The 22,627-nt window shown below is 35.7% G+C and overlaps 1 protein-coding gene across 3 annotated transcripts in view; it reads right to left on the bottom strand.

Moving 5' to 3' along the window:
• PPP2R2D (protein phosphatase 2 regulatory subunit Bdelta) overlaps positions 1-22,627 on the bottom strand; it is a 42,539-nt gene that overhangs the window by 3,281 nt on the left and 16,631 nt on the right. For 2 of the 3 annotated variants that reach the window (XM_070945314.1, XM_070945315.1), the window contains exons 3-9: positions 16,063-16,160; positions 15,155-15,320; positions 12,413-12,525; positions 10,396-10,573; positions 8,440-8,604; positions 4,369-4,538; positions 4,190-4,281 (exon numbers count right to left, since the gene is read on the bottom strand). In XM_070945314.1, coding sequence (XP_070801415.1) covers positions 4,190-4,281; positions 4,369-4,538; positions 8,440-8,604; positions 10,396-10,573; positions 12,413-12,525; positions 15,155-15,320; positions 16,063-16,160 — 982 coding nt within the window. Of the gene's footprint in view, positions 1-4,189; positions 4,282-4,368; positions 4,539-8,439; positions 8,605-10,382; positions 10,574-12,412; positions 12,526-15,154; positions 15,321-16,062; positions 16,161-22,627 lie in introns of all 3 variants that reach the window. The other variant, XM_070945317.1, reaches the window with a different exon arrangement.

Raw genomic sequence — 22,627 nt, 5'->3', positions numbered from 1 at the left:
CTTTATAAAATAGATCTGAGAAATTGTGCCACTGTTATTTAATGGTCTGTTGTGGCATTTCTATAGTGCCAGTTTGGGTGTTGAGGCATTAAATGTATCTAGAATCGTGTGTTTAAAATGGAATGCATTAAATAAATGGTTAAATAAGTGGTCTGCTGCATACATTGCTTTCAAATATAGATTCCTAAAAACCTCTTTCTGGCTTATCTGGGACAATACTATCCATTCTGGCTGCCAGCAGTTCTCTGGGTTAACAGGGAGAGATTATTCTGTTATGGATTGCACCAGTAGAGGCTAAACCAATTTTGTTGTATACATGATGTACAATGACAATAAAGGCTTTTATTATTATTTCTGGCCCAGTATTTTTCAAACAGTAGGTTGATGCAGAAATTTTATACGCAGCGACTATTATTTGCCATATGTCTACCTAGTATTTAAGTATTAGTATTTGAGTATGCCTCAAAAATTCCATTCCATTAATATATATAATATTATTTGGTCCGCTAACAGGAACTGACCCTGGCATTTATTTCATGCCACGTGAAGAACATGTCTCATCACATAACAATAATTCTGCTTATGGCAACGTTATTTGTTTGAATTATATTAGGCCTGTCAGCCTCCGCTTTGACTGCTTCAGCTGCCATAAGAAACGGGGGGGGAGGGGGGGACAGTTAGAGGGGCGAAGGGGGGGAAGGATGCAGGAGGAGTCTTTTCAAGAAACGAAACCAATTCTCCAAAGGAGCCGTCAGACCAACCGTCATTTCATTCCTGATGGATGACGTTGCCAGACGTGATTCCACCTGACCTTTGGATTGGATGATGGACGATGGACAAGGGGGGGGGGGAAGATGCTTTCTAGATGCAATTTCGCGCGTTTTGCTTAGTTCCAGCTTTACCTGGGTTGCGATCGCTTCATTTTCAGTAAAGTACTAATCTCTATTAAAATGGAGTTTGGGTCATTTTTTCCTGGATTTTGAAGGAAACATACCTGACAAGGCCCTTTAGGCCCATTATTGAGATACCTTGAGATGCCTTGCAGTAGAACATTAAAAACACTTAAAAGCTGCATAGATTTTTAACAAGGCAATTTGATTTATGGAAAATTCATTAAAATCACTCTACATAAGTAGATCACTTATCAGAATCACTGAACCAGATAGAAGTGAGCTGAACTGTCTGAAAAAGGCCAGTCATTCAATGAAATCCCTCCATGCTTCTCACTCTAGGAGGATCTGAAACAATGTTGCAACTCTGTTCTCCTATGTTTACAGCACAAAGGAGGGGTTTAGTGGTGCAATAGGTTCTCTCATACCCAAAAGCTGGCCAATTAATTTTATGAATTTTGAAAATTCTAACTATTGGAATTCTTAGGGTGGGAAAATAATCCTGCTCTTTGTTTCTGCTCTACTGTTTGTATCTTGTTTTGCTGCTAGAATCTGAACAGGTTTATGGGGATGGAGGAGAGAGAATAATTTTTTTAAAAAATGTCTTTTATTTCTTTGAATTCAGCCAAATCTTATTTAAATTTTCTGACATTTGCAGTAGAGCATTTATCATATCAGCATGTGCAGTCTCTCTTTTCATTCTTCCCAGGAGGACAAACCCTGTTTTATATGTGTTTATTTTTGTTTTAAGCCTAGCACAATTGGATTTGAGGCAGTTTCTACTTTATATGCTATATCTTAAAAGCTAACTTTTAAGATATTATTTCCTTATATTACAATGTATCAAATATGCAACTGTAAAAATAAACTCATAAACATAATGCAGAAGCACCAAGAAGCTCGTAATTTGTGCTTTAAATAAACATAAATTTGAATAACAACATGAAGTGGGGCACTGGTTGCAGTGCAACATGGAAGATAACAGACAAGTGGATTTTGGACACAGTAAAGGCATCCCTCTAGTTTCCAAACGTGTGGGAAATATTATTGTGGCACGAGGGAAGCAATTCCTCTTCCATCTATAAGCAGAGGAAAAACCTAAAGGAAGAAGCATGATAGTTTAACCTGCGCCAACAGCTGCAAATATAGCTGTTCCTCAGCACAGAGAAAGGAAGAGATGCTTTTTACAAGACAATGGTACAGCATCATTCAATATCCTTTGACCTCTTTCCTCTTCATCATGATCAGCAGCATTGCCCTTTCTATTCAGTCTGCAGCATGAAACAGGAATCCATGTGACAACTGCACCTTCCTCCTATGGCACATCCATAGACACATAGCAATAAAAGCAAAGCAAAGCAGCTCTCCTCTTTTACTAGCTCCAATACTCATTTCTGGTGAGATTCGGCCAGAGGAATAGGAATGGCAATGGCAAAGATAAATCAGGCTGGTCCTCAACTCCTTTCTCTTGACGTTACTAAGCCCAGAAATCCTGCCACTACATTCTAAAACTGAACAGCTTCCTTCTGAAGTTTCTTTAGCCACAACTTCATTGGTTCCAGAACTGGAAAATTTGCAGTTCTGCAAATTGGAATGCATAGCCAACAGGGTTTATCAGAAGGTAGCTATAGTTACAGAGAGGGTCTATGCAACTACTTAGTCTGTAAAATCCTTCATGTGAGTTAAGCAACCCCTCTCCTTGCAACAGCAAAAGAGTGAACTGGTGAGGGGTGTCTGTTCAGTTTAAGAACAATGGTAAGTGGAAGAGGAAGAGGCAGGTTGAAGTAGCTCTGATTTTGCCTGGAAGAAATTCTCCCAGCAGCTTTTCAGCCAGTATTATGAATGGCAGAAGCACTAAGTTATAGGTATTTATCAATTGCCTTTTAGGAGCGATTGACAAATTCTTGCCCTTATCATCAGCGGGAATGGTTTCCATGTTTGGGCAACATTTCTTTTAATTGTATTTGCTTATAGAAGATATAGAAGCATAGGCAGCCGCACAAACAGGCTGAAGAACAGTTTTTATCTGTGGACTGTCACATTCCTGAATGAAAAATAACTCTACAACAACATAGTACGATTGACTTGCGGGGCCGGTGCAACCTGCAATAATTGCAGGTGCAATAGGACTGAGTGTTTGTTAGTAGGATTCACTGGGCTAGGGATTTTCTTTTTGTCTTTCACTGTGAGTTGTATTGTGTTGCAGAGTGTGTGCGTGCACAAAGGGAGGCTCAGCCAATCTCTTTGTACACATGCTGTATTCTTGTCAACAACGAATTGAATTGAATTGAATTGCTTGAAGTTAATTTCACACTCAACACTGAATAAAAGGAGGTTAGCCTAAAAAACAGTCCTTGTTCCTAAATGCTAACTGCTGTTAAGTTGGCTACAGATGTTTACTGCTTTTAAGAAGAAAAGCTGGAAAATGAGAAGCAGGACTAACATTGGTTTGGGACACGCTTTAAATACAGTTGCTGTTGCAATGTTCTTTAATAGGCCTTGGCCACAACTATTCATTTTAAAGATATTGCAAATAATGGGGTTAAAAGTAGGCTTTTTTTCTTGATAATTTAGAGACAGCTATGGTGTCCTTAATCTTTGACTTAAAAGAGATACAATAGAAGTATTTCAAAAAATTATTGTGTGGAATCCCTTAAAGTTGTTTGCAAACTTAGTAATTGCTAGAAGAGGGTTTGGCAACCTGCAACCCATGGATCGGATGTGGTTCACCACATAAAATCATCTTGCTCACGTCCCCAAAAGAAATAGAGGAAGCAAGAGAGGGAGAGGTGCCTGCAGCTCCTTAGTTTATTTTGGCAATAGTTTCACTGACTCTCAGGGTATAGCTGGGGAGTCACATCCCTTGGGAATGGTGACAAGTAGTGACATGGTCTCTGTTCCCTTCTCATAAGAAGTCTGCTAACTCCTCCTTCAGAACGTCTACCATACTTCAATGTTCATCTCATTAAAAAAAAAAACTTTAGATATTTTTATGCCTCCAAATTCAAAGGGTGAATCAGATCCAATCAAATGATCTGTAAAGTGGATCAGGGTTATGAATACACATCTGGAGGCACCTTTATTAATCTATTATACATGCTATCACATGTCATCATTTAGAGGCAGAGCAGGGTTTGCAAATGTTGGCCTTTTCAATGGACTAGCAAATTCTGGATAATACACTATTATACTGCAAATATGTTAAAGTGAACCGTCTCTCTCTTATTTTTGCTACGGTTAGACAATATAACCGTTTTCAATATTCAGGAAATTTTTTGACGTATATAAACCAGACTTACCTATCAGAACCATTCCAGCAGCATTCAAATTTATCAAAGATGCAATCATTCTCATACAGTGAACAGAGTTTGCTTCGAAGATATTCATGAACCTTAAAATATACAAGTGCAGAACAGTATGAGAAGGTTTTCCATTGCAGAGTATCTATTTTTCTTTTTTTAAAGCATGAGCACTATACCTGATAGGTCTCTACTGGCCTGTTTTCCATATTTAAATCCCATACTTTAACTGAAAGATAATCTCGGGTCATCATGTATCGACCACTGTGACTGAATTTTACATCTGATATTGAAGATATTATTTCTGAAAAGAATGATCTGCTGCTGGGATCTTCAGGCTCCTCAAAGACTGAAAATTACAAGATAGGGATGAAAATGATTAATAATTATGTAGATGAACATTGTTACCTTTTCAATAAATGTAGGCTTAGCTAAAGCAGCTACAGATAGTCCTTGACTTACAACAGTTCATTTAGTGACTGTTCAAAGTTACAACGGCACTGAAAAGTGACTTATGAGTTTTTCACAGTTATGACCTTTGCAGCTTCCCCATGGTCATGTTATCAAAATTCAGGTGTTTGGCAACTGGTTCATATTTATGACTCTTGTAGTGTCTCAAGGTCATGTAATCCCCTTTTCTGACCTTCTGACAAGCAAAGTCAATGGGGAAGCCAGATTAACAACCGGGTTACTAATTTAACAACTGCAGTGATTCATTTAACAACCATGGCAAGAAATTTCGTAAAACGAGGCAAACCTCACTTAACAAATGTCTCACTTAACAACATAAATTTTGGGTTCAATTGTGGTTATAAGTCGAGGACTACCTGTATTTCCAGACAGTATGCCTTGAGAGTTACTGAAATAAAGCTTGTAAGCCCAGGGTAACTTCACAATGAGATAGGTGGCATATACATTTAATAAATTAAAGACATGTCCATTCTCTGCCTATTAGAATGGGTACCAAAGTGACTCTGGATACACATATACACTTATGTGTTGCTCTACATTAATATTTGTTAAAGTGTGCTCCTAAGATCCTGAGGGTCCCTCAAGACTCTGTCAGGGTTTCATGAAATGAATATTAATTACTAACAAGTTGAAAAATAATACAATATTGAATTCCCATCAAATAATTGTGAGAAGTGGCAGCAGCAATGGTGTCAATTTTAATTTTTAATATAATAAATATAGGTAAATGTAACCTGTAGAAACAGAACCTCTTTTGTATCCACCATAATTTTTTAAAGTGGCAAAGGGTCCCAAGATAAAAAGATTTTAAGCATCTCAGTTCTACAGTGGCGGTACCCAACCTTTCTGGCTTGGCTGACCAGAGGGGCGGGTGGTGGTGGTGGAAGAGATGGTTCTGTTGTGCAGCAGACACACACGCATGTGCAAATGGAGCTTAATGAGTGCCCACTGCACACGCAAGTGATGCTGTGCACATGCGCTCTCACCTGCCACTTGCACGGCCCAGCTTAGAACAGGCCACAGCCCAGGGGTTGGGGACTCTTGCTCTATCATAACAAGTTGACTGGCATAACTTCTGAGTAGGATGGCACTCTTCCATATTTGTATTTTCTAATAATGTATATTAAGACCAGAAAATACTTCAAAGATAAAATATCTGATTATCTGCAATATTCCAGTTTCTCATTTATTGATTTTATTAATCTAAAACAACCAAACAAACCAAATTGGATGGGGCACTACAGAAGCTCTACAGGTACCATAGCAGGTGTTTATGAACAACTATTTGTGCTCAAAAAACAGTAAAGAAATTGAAGTTTTAATTTTCTCCTTGCTAATCCTAATGCGGCTTAATTTCTGAGTTTTACTGGCATTTCCTTAGTTATACAGAAATAATGTTGCTTTTGCTAATCTTTGATCTCCAATTTATAAAGTTTATATTTAAATATTCAACAAACAATATTCTTCCCAATCAATGGCTTCAGGCTCTTGAACAATGTTAAACTAACCAACAGTAAAATATATTTCACCAAATATAAGTACAAAACAGTGATATTATTTTATCTTTTAAATTGTTGTTTGCCACCCTGAATCACGAGATTGAGGTGGTAGCCATATAAATAGAAACAAATAAAAATAAGTAAACATAAGGACATATCTAAATATCTTGGATAAAATTATAAATTTTATGTCCCCTTCTAAACTAGAAAAGGGCTACATTTAATTTAAAATGTTGTTTCATTTCATAAATCCCCGTGATAAAGAAAATTAACAGTTCTTGATATTAAACATATACAAGATGGGATCTGCAAGAATTCCTCTGCTAAGAGTACCTCAGAATATAGTTTATGGGAAGAAAACTTCTAGCAATCATTGTACAAAAGTCTTTATACAATGTAAGCATCTTGGGCCTGAAAATCAACTAGTACAATCAGGGAAACTGCATAAAACCCTAAGAGTTCCTCTTGTTTGCTCACATGATTTATTCTAAAACAGTTGTAATCAGAAAGCAAATTATTTTCAAAATGTGAGCTCCTAAACCTTTAAATATTAAATAGCTATTAAAAATGATCAATGTATAATCATGACATATTTTGTTTCTGGAAACTACATTGAACCAAAGGTTGAGAAGTCTAGCTTTTTATTTATTTACATTTAATTATGAAAGCAGTCATTTCAGGCTTTCATAAGCAGAGTTATCTAATAACAAGAAAACAGTTTAAAATGCTTCAAGATACTACCTGGCAAACCAATCCAATAAGGTGGGGGAAAGAGAATCTTTCCCGGAGGATCCTCCACTTCCTGAGTTCTGCTGTGCTCATGCCAGCTAGGGCAGAAGAGAGGGTTGCAGCTTTTACCTTTGTAAAAATATTATCTCGCCAATTGGTCTTTTTTTTTTTTTAAACCCTCTTCCCATTACATTCCCCAAGGGAAAGCAAGTAATTACATCAGCTCCAGGGGCCGATATAGTTTCCCATTCACTCCAGAAGTATGCCTGGAAAATGGAGGGAATTTGGATCACAATTGGATCCAAAGCCTTCCCCAGTCCAGCCCTAACACTCTCCCAAGAACCTTATTGCAGAAGCAGTCATGACATACCATTCATGACAGGACAATTTTCCATTGAAGGTTAGTGCAAAATCTGCCTTTACCCATTCATGAAACCACTGAATTTGGCCTAAATCATCCCAAAGATAGATAACCTTCTCTAATTTCTCATGCTGTTCATGTGTCAAATAATTTTACATCATAATTGTTAACAGCTTTGTTATTTAATTTGCATTTTATTCCTAGCCACTTTTGGGTACTGTTTCTGGGGGCGAGATGAATGCATATTAAGGTACTTCATAGTTCTATATTTGTACAAGCTTCTCAGGAGCCTATTTCCATTTTTTTTTGAAATGGCACCAGATTAGGAGGAACAATACTTACTATGCATAAGCATAAAGATGAAAAAAAAAAAGAGTCTAACCCCAAACTAATATCACAATTATTTTTTCTCTCAATATCTAACTACAAATTGCAAGAGTATTAGTATTTTTCAAACTTAATTACAATTGCAGCCTTAACAACTGAATTCTTTTTAAAAATATATTAGGGAGTGTTTCCAATTAAATATATATATATAAAAAAATTAGCAGACTCAAAACAAGACCATGACCGTGAGACATTCCTTCAGGATATGGGATGTTTAATTTTGAGTTTAGAAATGTTTACACACTATTTCAAATCCAACACATTAGAAAACAGATTTGTAATAGATGATTTTGTTCTGTCAACTTAAATTAGCTATGATCATTATTAAAAGGTTATGTTTTATCAACCCAACTGATGTAGCAAAAATATACTGAAACTTAAGTTTTTTTTTTTTTTATAAAAAATACCTAGTTAAGATAGGATTGCCAAAAATCGAGCAGCTATATTTTATAAATGAGCAAACTAAATTATATTAGTCATGTCTCACACTTCAGCCTTGCTTAAGAACTATCTAAAGCACGGGTGTCAAACTCACCACGTCACATTACCGTCATGTTACATTTTGCAATGTTTTTCCCATTTGCTGACCTGGGGTGGGCGTGGCCTGCGTGTGATGCATCCGGCCTGTGGGCCGCCAGTTTGATACCCCTGAGCTAAAATAATAGGTTTTCTATTCTTTAAAATTCTTTCACCATAGGAATGATATTGAAAAGTTCTTTACTGTCAATTATATAGTACTTATTCACAAAAATGAACATACCCATTTCAGTTCCGAATATGCTTTATAAAGCCTAACTACTTACATTTTGAATGCCTATCACAAAGGGCTGAAGAACGCATATCACAGAGCCGAATAGTTCCTTTGCTACTGCTGTAGACAAACACATTACAATGATGAGGATGAAACTCTGCTGCAGTTATCACTTCTGTTAATTCCTCCATATTAGCAGGCTTTATGTCTACAATATCTGAAAGTTGCTTGTAAAGGTTAATATTGATTTGGTTATCCCAAAAATCCAACTTTACACAGGAGAAACATTATGAAATCTTTAAATAAAATTCTGTTGCAACATTCAGAACCTTTATCTGTGGCATTTAATGTAGTTTCTAAAACAGTCACTTAAATTTCAGAACAGCTTTATGAACATGTTTACTATTTATTGACATAATTTTAACTGTTTAGCATTTCAGATATGTAGGATTCAAGGACATGGTAACAAAACTAAGCTATTCTGTAATTTCACTTTCACTGTGCAATTACGTTAAATGAAGTTAATATTTTATATTAAGCTTGTAATTTATGAACAAGCCAACAGGCACTTTATGTTCAAGGGGTCAGAAGAATTCATACTATCTTTGAGTGTAGTCAAGCCATTGAATTTTCAGTAACACCATTTAAAGAGTTATGATTATGTGTTGTCCAGTCAGTGTTGACTCCATTAGCAATCACAAAGGAAGGTTAATTCACAATGATGTGTCTCTAAACTGGTCCTTCAGGTCTTCCTGTTTTTCACTTGTTGCTACTGTAGCCAAGTCCATCCATCTTTCTGTTGCCATCCTCTTCTTTTTCCTTCCAACATTAGAATCTTCTCAGAAAGCTAGGTCTTTGTATAATATGGTTGAATGATGATTCAATTCTGGTTATGTGTGTCACGCTCAAGTGAGAACTCTAGATTATTAGTTTGAGGATCCATTTGTTTTCTTGGCTCTCTGTGGTATCCAAACGAGTCTTCTCCAAAACCAAATATCATAACTGTCAATAACCTTTGTCTTCAAAATCTAACTTTAGTTTCCATAGTGTCACAGGAAAACCTGCACAATTCTGATCTTTGTAAGTATAAAACATCACACCATTTGAATAACTTTTCCAAGGCCTTCATGATTGCTCTACCAAATTCCAGTCAGTGGCCCAATCCTTCACTTTTTCCTTTCAAAGGATCCTAAAAGGCAGAAGATTTTTAACATTTTGATATCTTCATTGTCAACTCTAAGGTTGGTTTTTGTACCCACTATCAAGTTTGGTCTTTAATTTTAGTCCCATCTTTTTCATTATTTTCTGGACATTTATTACAGAACTTGTAGATCCTTTGCATTTTTGACTATCAGAGTAGGGTATAAGCACAATGCAGGCTGCTGATGTTTCTTCCTCCCATTTTAAAACCCCCTTGTTCTTTTAATCTTTTAATTCAATTTTCTTTAATGGATAGTCAGCCTATAGGCTGAAAAGATAAGGGGAAAGTATACAGCCTTGCTTCACTCCTTTGCCAAACCTCAAGCTGTTTCAACATGCTCTGTTCATAGTTTTTTCATGAGGACAAGATCTCCCAAGATTTCCATTCTTCTAAGCACATCCCACAGCTTGACATGAGTGACACAACTGAAGGCTTTCTGTAATCAATGTGGCAGATACTGACTTCTCATTGGTATTCTTTGGCTTTCTCTGTGATCCACTGTGCACCAGCTGTAAAGAAAAGCAATATACCCAGTGAAGTCAGTAAGAATTGTCACTTTTCTTGGCAGGGTCATGAAAAAGGTATGCCACTGCCTTTTAGGATGTACTTTGATTTTCTGCTCTAGTCTACAGATCCCGATTCTTTGGTCGTCTAACTTAATTTAAATACTAAGCAGTTTTGCTTAGATTCTGTGACCAGACAAGATCAGTCAGGTGCTGCCACCTGCTGAGACTTAATCAAGTATTAAACAGTAACTATTTCATTCTATTATATTTATACATTTTTTTCCTTACGTAAAAAGGATACTAAAACTTCTATCTGTGATTTCTAAATGCCACAGGTTGATTCTTAGGTCATCTGCAGAAAGGTATGTTTCATGATCACTATTTACTGAAATAGAGTTTATGTGATATGTGTGTGCATTTGCAAATATCCTTCGGGGACTTGCTTCTACCATGAGATCCATGGGTTTCAATATTGGCACCTAAAAATTGAGAAAGAGATATTAATTTGAAACTTCAAATTAGTTTGATAGCATTTAAAGCTAAATGCTTTTCAAAAACCATTTAAAAAGTTTTAATTAGAAGGTGGCTTGCTCAAACTGTACAATCTATGTCCCCATGGAAATATATTCAATGGAATTACTTCCAGGGAAGTGAGTATACAATTTTAACCTGGGTTATGATTACAAAGGTGATACTGCCACAAACTACTGTTGCCTCATTCATATTGTAATTATTATTATTATTTTTTGCAAATACTGGTTACCTAGTATAGCACTGAGTTCTAGTAGCAAATTCTATCATTCCATAGAAGTTTCAGAATAAAATACCTCGTAATCACATCTTATTAATATTAGTAACAAGAAGTGTCTGAAGTATCAACAGCATTTAGAAAGAAGCAAGCATGCTAACACTCTGTTAAAAAAGTGTATCCATTTGTTTCTAAAAATTATAAAGATAACAGTGTATAATTACATTAATATACTTTGTAAAACTGCATCATCTGGGCTTTTCACATGCTCAACATCTAGCATCCAACTTGGTGTAATATTACAAGCATCATTATATCAGAAACATTGCTGGATATAATAAATAGAAGACAATCCTGAATTTAAGATGATCTACCTCACTACCTCCTTGTTGCAAACTGAAGAAGAAACCTGTCTTTTCCTTCCTTCCTTTACCTCCGGGGTGTTAAACTCGCAGCCCGCGGGCAGAATGTGTCACGTGATGGCCACGCCCACCCGATTTAGCAACGGGGGGAAGTCACAATACGTCATGTGACAATATGACACCGTGACCTTGACACCCCTGCTTTACCTTGTCAGGGAATCCAAGATATTCCTATCACTTTACAGGTAAATTATTGGGGTGGGGTGGGGTAGGGGTAGCAGAGTTGTCTTCTTTTCAGATAGAGACAATATAAGAATATTGCCTATTGAGGAGAGAAAATATATCCTGCCAATGAAAGGCGCCTAGAATTGCCTTAAAGGGGAGATGGGCTTCATAAAATGTTAAGGGAGGGAGGAACTATCTTGCATAAAGTACAGAGATAGCTTACTTCTTTATGATTGAAGAATTAGCTAACACAGTAAAAATCTTCCAAAATAATTAAATTAATTGACATACATTACTTAAACTAAAATGAAACCTAACTTTCATATAGCATTAAAATGTTCTGCATCAAGCAATTGATGTTATTCAACATAGAAGATCAGTTATTTCAAATATTATTTTTTTTAGTCTTTTTATGCAGCAGAACAGTGAATTTCAGAAGTCCTACATTAAAGGAATATAGAAAAACAAAATCAGACCATCCAGATTAGGATTGTTTATACTAGGCAGTGGCAACCTATTAGTGACCAAAGGGAATATGTATAATATAGGTATTGGGGGAAAGATAAGGCAATGAGAAGCTAGGTTTTTTTCTTCTCCTAGATTGGGAGAGGGGATGGTGAAATTTTCTTTTTGAATTATTAAATCTAATTTAGGATTTATGTTTCCATTTGTTTTCCACACAAGAGAACAGAGCTGTTGCCAATTTCTACTTGTGGTTGGAAAGGCCATATGATAGGATTTAAGGGCCAAATGTAGCTCAGAGATCTTTTCTTACATTTATGTTTGTGGGTGTTGATTCTGTGACCCTTTACAATACATTAAAAAACAACAACAAACCTTCGGTAATTGAGGTGCTACCCAGGATAATAAATAAATAAAATATATTTTTGCATTCTAGCTCAGAAATGAATATTTTATGGCTTAAATGCAACGTAACAGGTTCAGACATTATTCAGATTTTATTACTAATGTTAAAGAAATACCCGTAGCGCTGTGATTCTAAATGGATCCCGAAGTCGTCCATCTTCATCTTTCAAGTTATAACCTTCAGCTCTTTTATCCCTTTCACTGATTTTCCATAATTTAATAGTTTTATCTGAAAGGAGAAAGATTTCAAGCATTACATTACTAAAAATACCTGAACATATCACCTATTATTCACCTCTTTTTACAAATAACACAGTATTTTGCAATCTGGAGCAAGTGCCTCTTGCCTCTTTCCCAAATTTAGGGGTGAGATGTTTCCTTTTCTGCAGGACTGCCACATATACTTTGCACTCTTTGAGAACTTGGTGGGTTGGGCAGGGCTTTCTATTCAAACTTGACAGAATGTTTGGATTCCAGTCCAACATTTATTTTAGATTTTATAAAAATAGAGGACATTGAAGCTTTGCTTATAATCTGTGCATAACTGTATTTCAACAGTGATTAACCATACATTTGCAATGTTTATAGCTCTGTAAGTTATTTATTCAATAAGTGAAATCTGTAACTCTGCTTTTGTCCAGGATTATGGCATACAATATTGGCTAAATAAAATAACTAAATGGTTTAGTTTGATAAATTAGGTAGGAATTAGCAACATGCATACAATTTCAAATGCAGCAGAGGACAGACAATTCCTGGAAAACAGGGCTATCAATAGGCACTAATCTCTGCACAAACAATGTAACTTAAAGGACAGCTGCCAAAGAACAACAAAGGAAACGGGCTTCAGGTAATCCTTGACTTTTGACCATTTGCTGACCTGTGATGTATTATTTCATTCAATTGAAGGTTATAGACAAGAGAGTTTTACGCAGACATGAATGGTATATACCATTTTCAATTTTTTGGACTCCATTTTGTGGCTAAAGAGGACAAGAAGGAGGAATGCCTCTAGCAGAGTAAAAGAAACAATGTGCAATTAAACCATAAGGTCAGTGCTAGGGTAACAGAGCAAGTGACAGTGTAACTGTTAGTTAGAAGCTTTAAGCAAAGCCAGGTGGGCTCCTGGCCACACTATGAATGGAAATTAAATTGATGAATTGGCAACCACAAACACCAGAAAGAGGTCAGGGGTTCCAAAGTAAGTTGTAGGTGATATGCAGCTAGAATAGCCATCATCTCCATCTCAGTACCACGCCAACTAAACGATAAAAATTCTGCAATAGTATAAGATGAAGAATTTTGATGCAGCAGAGAAGCACAAAATAGCAGTAGCTGTGAACATGAAATGGAATGATCCTTCAAAAGAGGATTGGAACCCAGAAGCATCAGAGAAGCCATAGGAGCATTAGAGCAAGTTACAAGTGGAGTACATGACATACCCACCTCATACAGGGCTGCTCCAGTAACAGCAGTATGAGAAGCAATATCAGCATCAGTCAAAGGTGTTTACATGGGGTGAACAGAGGAGGCAAGTCATGGTCAAGGGATTGAGTGACCCAACCACACCAACTCTCTGTTTACCTCCCCTGACCATAGGTAAGGCCGCAGGTGGCACAAACTGAACACTCTCTAGCACCATACAACATTAGGGAACCAGAGGTGAGGCCATGGTAACCCATGTCCTCACAAAGACTTTTTCTTTGCACCTAAAAGTTATGGATGGAGGGGTATTAGATTACAAAAAACATGAATAATAAAGGTTTGGTTAAACTCATTCTTTCTCCTGCAGTACTCAAATGACGTTCAAAATATACTAGCAGCTACAAAGAATTCTTTGGTTTGTGTTATTTGTAGGAGTATGTATTCCATTAATGCTGTGGTACTTTGTTTAAGGGAAAAAGCTTTTTAAAGATACACTTGTAAATGTGGGGTATATGTTTCTAGATTTCCTTAATGATTTTATACAACATGAATTTTTTTCTGTGAAACATATTAATGGGTTTCCTCCTTAGATGTGGATTTGTGAATAAAGGGAACTTTAAAGAGAAATTTTATTACAGGGTATATACTTTGTCATTAATTTCTTTTCTGTAAAATAGACATTTTATTGTGCTTTTCTACTAGCAAATATCTGATTTGAAATTTCAAATTTAGATATTCACTTCTGCTTTTGCTGAGGGGGTGTTATTTTTTTTTTTTTTAAAAATTGATTTATATACCACCCTTCTCCGGAGATTCAGGGCGGCTTACAATGCGTCAAGCAATAGCCTTCATACTTTTGTATATTTATACAAAGTCAGCTTATTGCCCCCACAAACTGGGTCCTCATATTTGGTATGGAAATGAAATTGTTACAAGGGACAATGGGCTTCTGAGAAAAAGAATAAAATAGATTAGCTTGAAATAAATTTTGTAGTTACTTTCTTTCAAATTCCACAACTTGGGAAGTGCACAAAACCAAAACATGTAGCAATCAGAATAATTTAAGCACATGTGGAAATTTGACTGGGAGCAAGATACTTCATGAACCATTAAGGAAAAAAATAAAAGCCTACAATCAAGAACAGCCCAGAAGGAATATGGTTATTTTCAATATAATATTATTCTGAATGTTTAAGGATGGTAGGAAAATCTAGAATTCAAACTGATAAGTCCATCAAACATTAACCCAACATTCTATTTAGGCTTACAGTCATTTATTGGGAAACATGCTCTATTGAATGCTTATGAGCAGATACAAATACATGTTAATTACAATTACATTAGAAATTCAAAAATGAGGAAGTACTAATATGGAAGTTATCACATGCAATTAAAGTATGTACAACACTATTATGTAAATAAAATATATTTACCATTTGTAGATAATAAGAAGTGAGCAGCATTCTGTTGTGGTAACCACCTAATTTTATTAATTTTTTCCTCAATTTCTAGACTTTTCAAGTAGTCAAACTCAGGTTCATGACTCTGAAAGGTACTGTAAACATTATATTCTCCCCTTGAATGAGGACGGCTTTTATTCTGCAAGGAAACAAATGTGTGAACAGAAAACAAATAGTATACATTCTAATAAATTAAACGTTATAATGAATCAGATGGAGCAAAACCTCTAATTCTTAATTTCAATGTTATAAACAGATAAATTGGGGATGGGGAACTGAAAACTTTTCTAGTTATCACTGAACTACAATATTACCACAGTTTGTAGTAATTGCAAATACTGTCAAAACAATATTTCAGCAACATCTGGATGACCACATATTTTTTTAATTCTGTAATAAAGATGTATCTTGAATTTTATTGCACATCTCTGGCTCTAGTGAGATGCAAAGGAAAGTTTTCTTGTATGACACAGAGGCAAAGGCAAATGCACGCATAGTAAAACTGACATTATAGAAGATCCTTGTGCATGCTTATTCTTTATAACATTTCTTGCAACATATGACATTATAGGAAGTCTATATGCATGCTTTTTCTTTAATATATTTTAATTACTCTATTATTCCCAGTCTTCTATTTGCAAATAAACACAAATTCTATGTATGCAATACCTATTTAAAAATAATGATCTGAAAAATAATTATGTATAAAAGATGTTCATAGAAAAAAATGTTACTGGTTTGCCTAGTTCATTAACTTAAATTTTAAATAAAAAATACCTTTAAAATTCTTAAAGATATGTGTCAGCATAAACAATGACATTTGATTATGATGTTACAACATTACTTTATAAAACAGTTTGAAACACCACTTTTTTACTCACCTCTGGTTCCCTTTGAAATATAACCACTCTGCCACCTTTGTCTCCTGTTGCCAGAAGATCTCCAGAGTAATTAAATTCAACCGTTGAGATAATGTCAGCTGTAAAAATAAAATATAGATCATTTATAATTTATAATCTAGGACAAATTAATATGTTATAACCATTCTACATTGTTATGAAAGAAAATCAATGATTTTCTTAACTTTTTTCAAACTCTGATCTTATTACCAGACCCTTGTCATGGACAGACTTTTTGGTGACTCTGGAGTTTCCATGGTTCACTACATTCATCTTTAGTCACTCCCAATTGGGGTTAAATATCTTTTGTCAATGAGTTTTTCTGCTGTAGCCTAATAGCTGCCTATGTAGTTTTTGACAGTGAGGGATGCAATATCCAGTTTGTGGTTGCCATGCGTATCGGCTTTCAGATGCTCTGTTAATATGGACAACTTTTAATAACCACAACCAAACAGATCACACAGATCCAACAAAACCACTTTGAGTTTGTGGTTTTCAGAAAGTAGTTCCAACAAAACCTCTTTCTTCATTTTTAGTTGCCCTGAAAAATATGGAGTCACCTGAATGAATTATACAGGCCGTGCCAGAACTAAGGCAAAGCTCTTTAAATGGAGAATGACAGAGATCCTGCAATGTGACACTGGTGCTCCAGAACAAACCATAACAGATATAGTTCAAGAATGTCTCCTCAGGAAATGTCAAGGCATCTGGGATGATCTAATTGGAGCCACACCAGAACCAGTTAGATGGTTAATACAATACAATACAATTCTTTATTGGCTAAGTGTGATTGGACACACAAGGAATTTGTCTTTGGTGCATATGCTCTCAGTGTACATAAAAAGAAAAGATACATTCATTAAGAATCGTAAGGTGCAATACTTAATGATAGTCATAGGGTACAAATAAGCAATCAAATCATACTAGGGAATAACTTAACTTCCTTAGATATCAAATTATAACATTCATCCCATTGCAATTCTGTGGCCTCTTATTATGGTGATTTTATTATGATTTTATCTTAATTTAAGATTTTATCTCCTAGATTGTATTGTTCACATACCTTTATATATTTATATAATATGTATACCAGTGATTGCATGACTTCTGCAGATGCCATACACTAACTAACTAACTAACTAACTAACTAACTAACTAACTAACTAACTAACTAAATCTCTCCATTGGATCACTGCAGTGAATCTACATGGGGCTGCCTTGAACACCAGCTATAGCTGGTCCAGAATACCGCAATGCAGGTAGTTATAGTACTTTTTGCTATGCTCACATACTACTACTCAACACGCTGTATTGGCTAGCATAGTGGATTTGATTTAAATTAAGTTGATTTAAATGATTAAAATTACTAGTAAAAAGGCTTGATTTAAATCAACTCGATTTAAATAATAATCTTTAAAGAGCAACTGTCATCTCTGTCCTGCAGCAGCTCCTCCTCTGACCTGCTGTTGACTGACAGTCCCAATATTGCAGAATATACAGCCTCATGCTACATAACTAAGCTCTATTTCATGCTGAATAAACTAAATTATTAATGTATCTTAAATAGAAAACTATCTTTAGATAGATTTTTACTCCAAAAGTATTTTATTAAAATAAATTTGATAAAAATAAAAAAAAAATCTGATTTAAATAAAAAAAATCTGATTTTTAATTTTTTTTAAAAAAATAACCATCAATGTTTATCCATCCTGTTTTTGGGTATAAATCGAGATGCTATTTATCACCTACTTAAAGCCCTACTTGAGGGACCACCTTCTTTTCAGGTTATATGGTTCTCACATGCTTTGACAGGAAAGGTGTTCTCTGGGTTCCTTCACTCAAACAATGCCATCTTTGGATGCATATGGCTTGCCTTCTACATAGTGGAATCTATCTTATGGAACAATCTTTATTTCAATGTAAGATTGGTCCCAATTCTGCCAGCTATTAGAAAGGATGTAAGGATCAGAGCTAAAGAAAATTCTTGGATGAGATCCAAAATGTGTTCAAAGAAAAACAAGAACTTCCAGTTGCCTCTTGAACAAGCACCTTTGGGACAACCATGACTTGGATGACTGAGAATCTCCATAAACACTGTGAGGATCTGGCTTTTCCCCTGAAAAATGTTGGAAACATGTTGTTGTATGTCGTGGCCTTACTGAATGATGGTTGCATTTCTGTCTGGATTCCTATTTTATTCCTATTTGTCTATTTATAAATTGTAGTTTGCATTCTTTTTGTTAGGTTTTGTTGACCTTTCTGTAAGTTGCCTAGAATCACCTTGAGTTGATCACTTATTCAGGTCTTATTCTTATTTGAGAGTAATAGCATATAATAAAGTACTTTTTCATTAAAAAAATTAAAGTATTCAAGAACTTTTAACCTGAAAAGGTATTCACTTGTAGATTTTGTAAAGTTGAAATGCTAACTATATTTTCAGTATGTGCTTTCTATTTTGCAAAATCTATGTCATGAGGGGGTTAAAATAAATCTACTTAATGCTATAGAACAGCGGTTCTCAACCTGGGGGTCGCGACCCCTTTGGGGGTCGAACGGCCATTTCACAGGGGTCGCCAAAGCCCTCTCTCGCCCCCCCCACGCCTTCACTCACCCTCACTCTCTGCTCTGTTGGATCACTGTTGGCCGTTTGTTTACCCCGCCCACTCCCAATCTATTGCTGCCTCTGATGGCTAGAGGAAAAAAAACTGTTTAAATTCTTGCCGCGGGGCTTCAAAGGGCCGCCCTATAGCCAGTGGTGCAGCCGAACCCTTGCCCCGCCCCTCCGCACCATTATTTATTGCCAATAAATAGTGGTGGGTGAGGGGCGGGGGAGCCAGCAATTTAACAAATGGTTCGGTGTTTTTTTGTAATTTTATTGGCCCACGGAGCTTCAGCATAGGCTAATTAGCCCTTGCTTAGATCGGCTCCCGAGTCTCAGCTGATTTGCTCTCAGCTGTTTTGCTCATGGCTCTGCTCCTTGCTTGCAAAGAGTGCTGATTTTTTTTCCCCCTAGCTATTCTGAAAAACGAAACAGAAAGTAAAGCAGGCTGTTGGCTTTGCACGTTGGAAAATTAGGCAGGCAGATTTCTTTTCTTTTTCCTCACCAAAAAAGGTAGGTGCAAACAATGGGAAATTTAGGGAAAAAGAGGAGATTTTAAAACACAAAAGAAAAAAAGCTCTATTTAACTAGGGAATTGTAATAATTGACATACTATTAATTGTATATTGTGTTGAAAGCAGAAATGGTTAAGTTGTGGTTTGGAGGAATATATGGGGGAAATTATTTGGTTTATTATTATTGGCAAATATAATTAATTGAGTTGTAAGAAATTGGATTGCATGGAAATAATTGGAATATTCATGTTCATATTGATTAATATACAAAAAAGGTAGTTATATAACTAATTGATTTATATTAAAATGTTGAATTTATATTAAACAACTGTAATATTACATAATTAACCAATGTGAGGATGGATATAAAAATAGATGACAATGGGAAGGGGTATAATATAGAATAGAAGGGAAAAATTGAATTTTATTAAGATTAGAAATGAGGATGAAGGGTAATATTGGTTTTTTACAAAAATAGATGAGGAATAAATATGGCAAAAAGGAAATAAAGAAATTGTAAATTTAATTGAAATGACTAAACACTGTTTAAATTTATGAACCGGCCAAATACTCTGTTCAAAGAAAATACATTGTATGTTTGTATGTGTGTTTCTAATTATTGCTATTTATTCATATTTGTTCTCTTTTATTCTTTAAAGTTTAACAATTCATTCTCTATCTTAATATCTTTATTTGTTTGGGGTTGGCTTTCTTCCCTTTCATCTTTTTTATTGTACAGCAATCTTTCTCCTCAAACCTACCACCTCTCTCATTTCTTTCCTTCTTACTTTCTCTTCCTCCCCCTCTTCTTCTCCTGCCTACTTCCTCTTCCTTTCTCCTTCTCCTCCTCTCTTCCTCCCTTTCTTACCTTCACTCCTATTCTAATTTCCCTTCCCTTCCTTCATCCCTCTCTATTGCTGTATCCTTTTATGCATATGGACTACTCAGAGGGCTGAAAAAGTTATTTCTGACTGGTCCTCGCACTTTTGACCAGTCTTCGAACTTACGACTGTCCTCACATTTTATGTTTTTGCCCTATCTTGTCACCATGGTGAAGAGAAGCAGTTGTGAAATGAGTAACACATTGTTAAGAATGCTACAATGGGCATAAATGATGACGAGTCATAAGTGCAAAGACCGGTCAAAAGTGCGAGGACCTGTCAGAAATCACTTTTTTCAGCCCTCTGGGTAGTCCTTTTGTGTATATGGACTACTCAGAGGTCTGAAAAAGTTATTTTTGACTGGTCCTCGCACTTTTGACCAGTCCTCGAACTTACGACTGTCCTCACATTTTACGTTTTTTCCCTATCTTGTCACCATGGTGAAGAGAAGCAGTTGTGAAATGAGTGACATGGTTGTTAAGAATGCTGCATGGGCATAAATGTGAGGATGGTCATAAGTGTGAGGACCAGTCAAAAGTGCGAGGACCTGTCAGAAATGACTTTTTTCAGCCCTCTGAGTAGTCCCTATACACATAGCCATGGCCACTCAGTCACATGACCAGCTAGCCACGCCCACCCAGTCACATGACCTCCAAGCCATGCCCACAAAATAAGCCACGCCCACAGAACTGGTAGTAAAAAAATTTAGAACCACTCCTGGTTGGGGGTCACCACAACATGAGGAACTGTATTAAAGGGTCGCGGCATTAGGAAGGTTGAGAACCACTGCTATAGAAGAATGGATTTAAGGATTAACAGTTTCACTAGAATTGTAATGTTGTTACAACACTGAGTGCTTAGAAAAAAAAATTCTTTTAATGTTCATTGAGAAAGAATTGTAGCAGAAAATACCCTGATGAACTTAATGCTTTGAGTGTTATAGAGTGAACAAAATGAAAGGGGGGGGGGGAGAACCCTACATAAATACACAGATGGCAGCATCACAAAGATGCTTAAATTATTTTTATAATTTAGGTAGAGAGCACATATAATCAGATTAAGGGAACTAAAAGAAATGATAATGTAACATTATTTTACCACTATAAGGGAAAAAAATTAAAAGCACAAATTTCTTCCTTGTTTGACTGGTGCTTTGTTTAAATCCTCTAAAATCTTCATGTACGAAAACTTTTAATAAAAAAAAAACTATTCTCATTTTCTAATCATTCTGCTGCTGCCCTAGCATTTAAGGTTTGTTGATTATTATTAACCCATTATTCTTGGATATTTTTAGCCAAAAGGCTAATAATATTAGAACTGTCAATATAATAGTGATTCTACTTATCTAACAGAATATAATAAAGAAATAGTGTGAGAGATAGAGGAAGGGATTATACACAGAGATTAGATAATGTTCAAGGATTTTATAGTTATGATTTTGCTTCCTGATTGGCCTTGAATTTTTTCCTTCTCCATAGTCAATTTCCGGCTCTAAACCTTAACATAGCAACTCCTTAATCTATGCTTTATTATCTCAGATAAAGTAAGGTCAAAACTAGAACAGTCAAAATGCAAAATCTTCTACTTCACAGAAAATGCTATGTTAATTATCACAAAGAAAAGCACAGCAACAAAAAGCATTTTCCAATGATAATTCAATCCAAGGAAGACTTCAGTATTCAAAAATACTGAAATTCTACACAGACATCCTAGATTTGTGAAATAAATGCTTGATTGTTTCAGAAAGACAGCAATATTAACTGCAGATATAGTAATAGTAAAAGCAATAGTAATATTGCTTAAAGCATTGTAAGCCGCCCTGAGTCTCCGGAGAAGGGCGGCATATAAATCAAATTAAAAAAAAAAAAAGAATAGTTTGCCAAATCATCGTGTTGTATCTATAGCAAGGATCTAGACAGCTACTTCTTAGATACACTAGAAGGCTTATATTGAATATATAAAGATAATGGATTGCAAAGAAAAAAGAAAACCTTCCCTTCCCCTCAGGGTTTCTATCTTTAGATATCTGGTTTTCTTTTAAATAGCAATCAATACAACCAATGCAATATCTGGGTAGCAAAACATGCGACCATCCAACATCTGAATTTTGGCAGCCCAGATAAAGTAGCCTTTTCATTAAGGGAAAAATGATGCCACTGAGGGGGTATCATTATTACAGAACTGTTACCCGAGTTCACCCAGCAAATGGTAAACATATGAAAAACATACCGTATCTCCACTGGTTCCGTGTTTCGCTTAACAGGCTCTCAGATTTGATTCAGATTATGCTATCATGTTTGAACAATCCCCATATTTCCTGCTTCACTAGTTTCAGTTAATGACTACCTCTTACCATTTGACAGCTTATTTAGACACTATTTCTCTTTTCTTACTCATCTTATCCAGATGTTTAGTTAACAGTATTTAAAAATTACCTAGACCATATGACTCTGGATCACAAACAAACAGCAAACCAAAATAGAATCAAGTATGTCCTATGCCTTAAAAAACCCAACCAAATTATGGAAAGAAATCAAGAGGCATATTTTTCT

The sequence above is a fragment of the Pituophis catenifer genome, unplaced genomic scaffold (assembly GCF_029215685.1).
Source record: "Pituophis catenifer annectens isolate HBS135680 unplaced genomic scaffold, rPitCat1.0.hap2 SCAF_6, whole genome shotgun sequence".
In the NCBI taxonomy this organism is placed as follows: domain Eukaryota; kingdom Metazoa; phylum Chordata; class Lepidosauria; order Squamata; family Colubridae; genus Pituophis; species Pituophis catenifer.
Note: the sequence above shows the minus strand (reverse complement) of the source record. Positions and strands in the feature narration are given on the sequence as shown.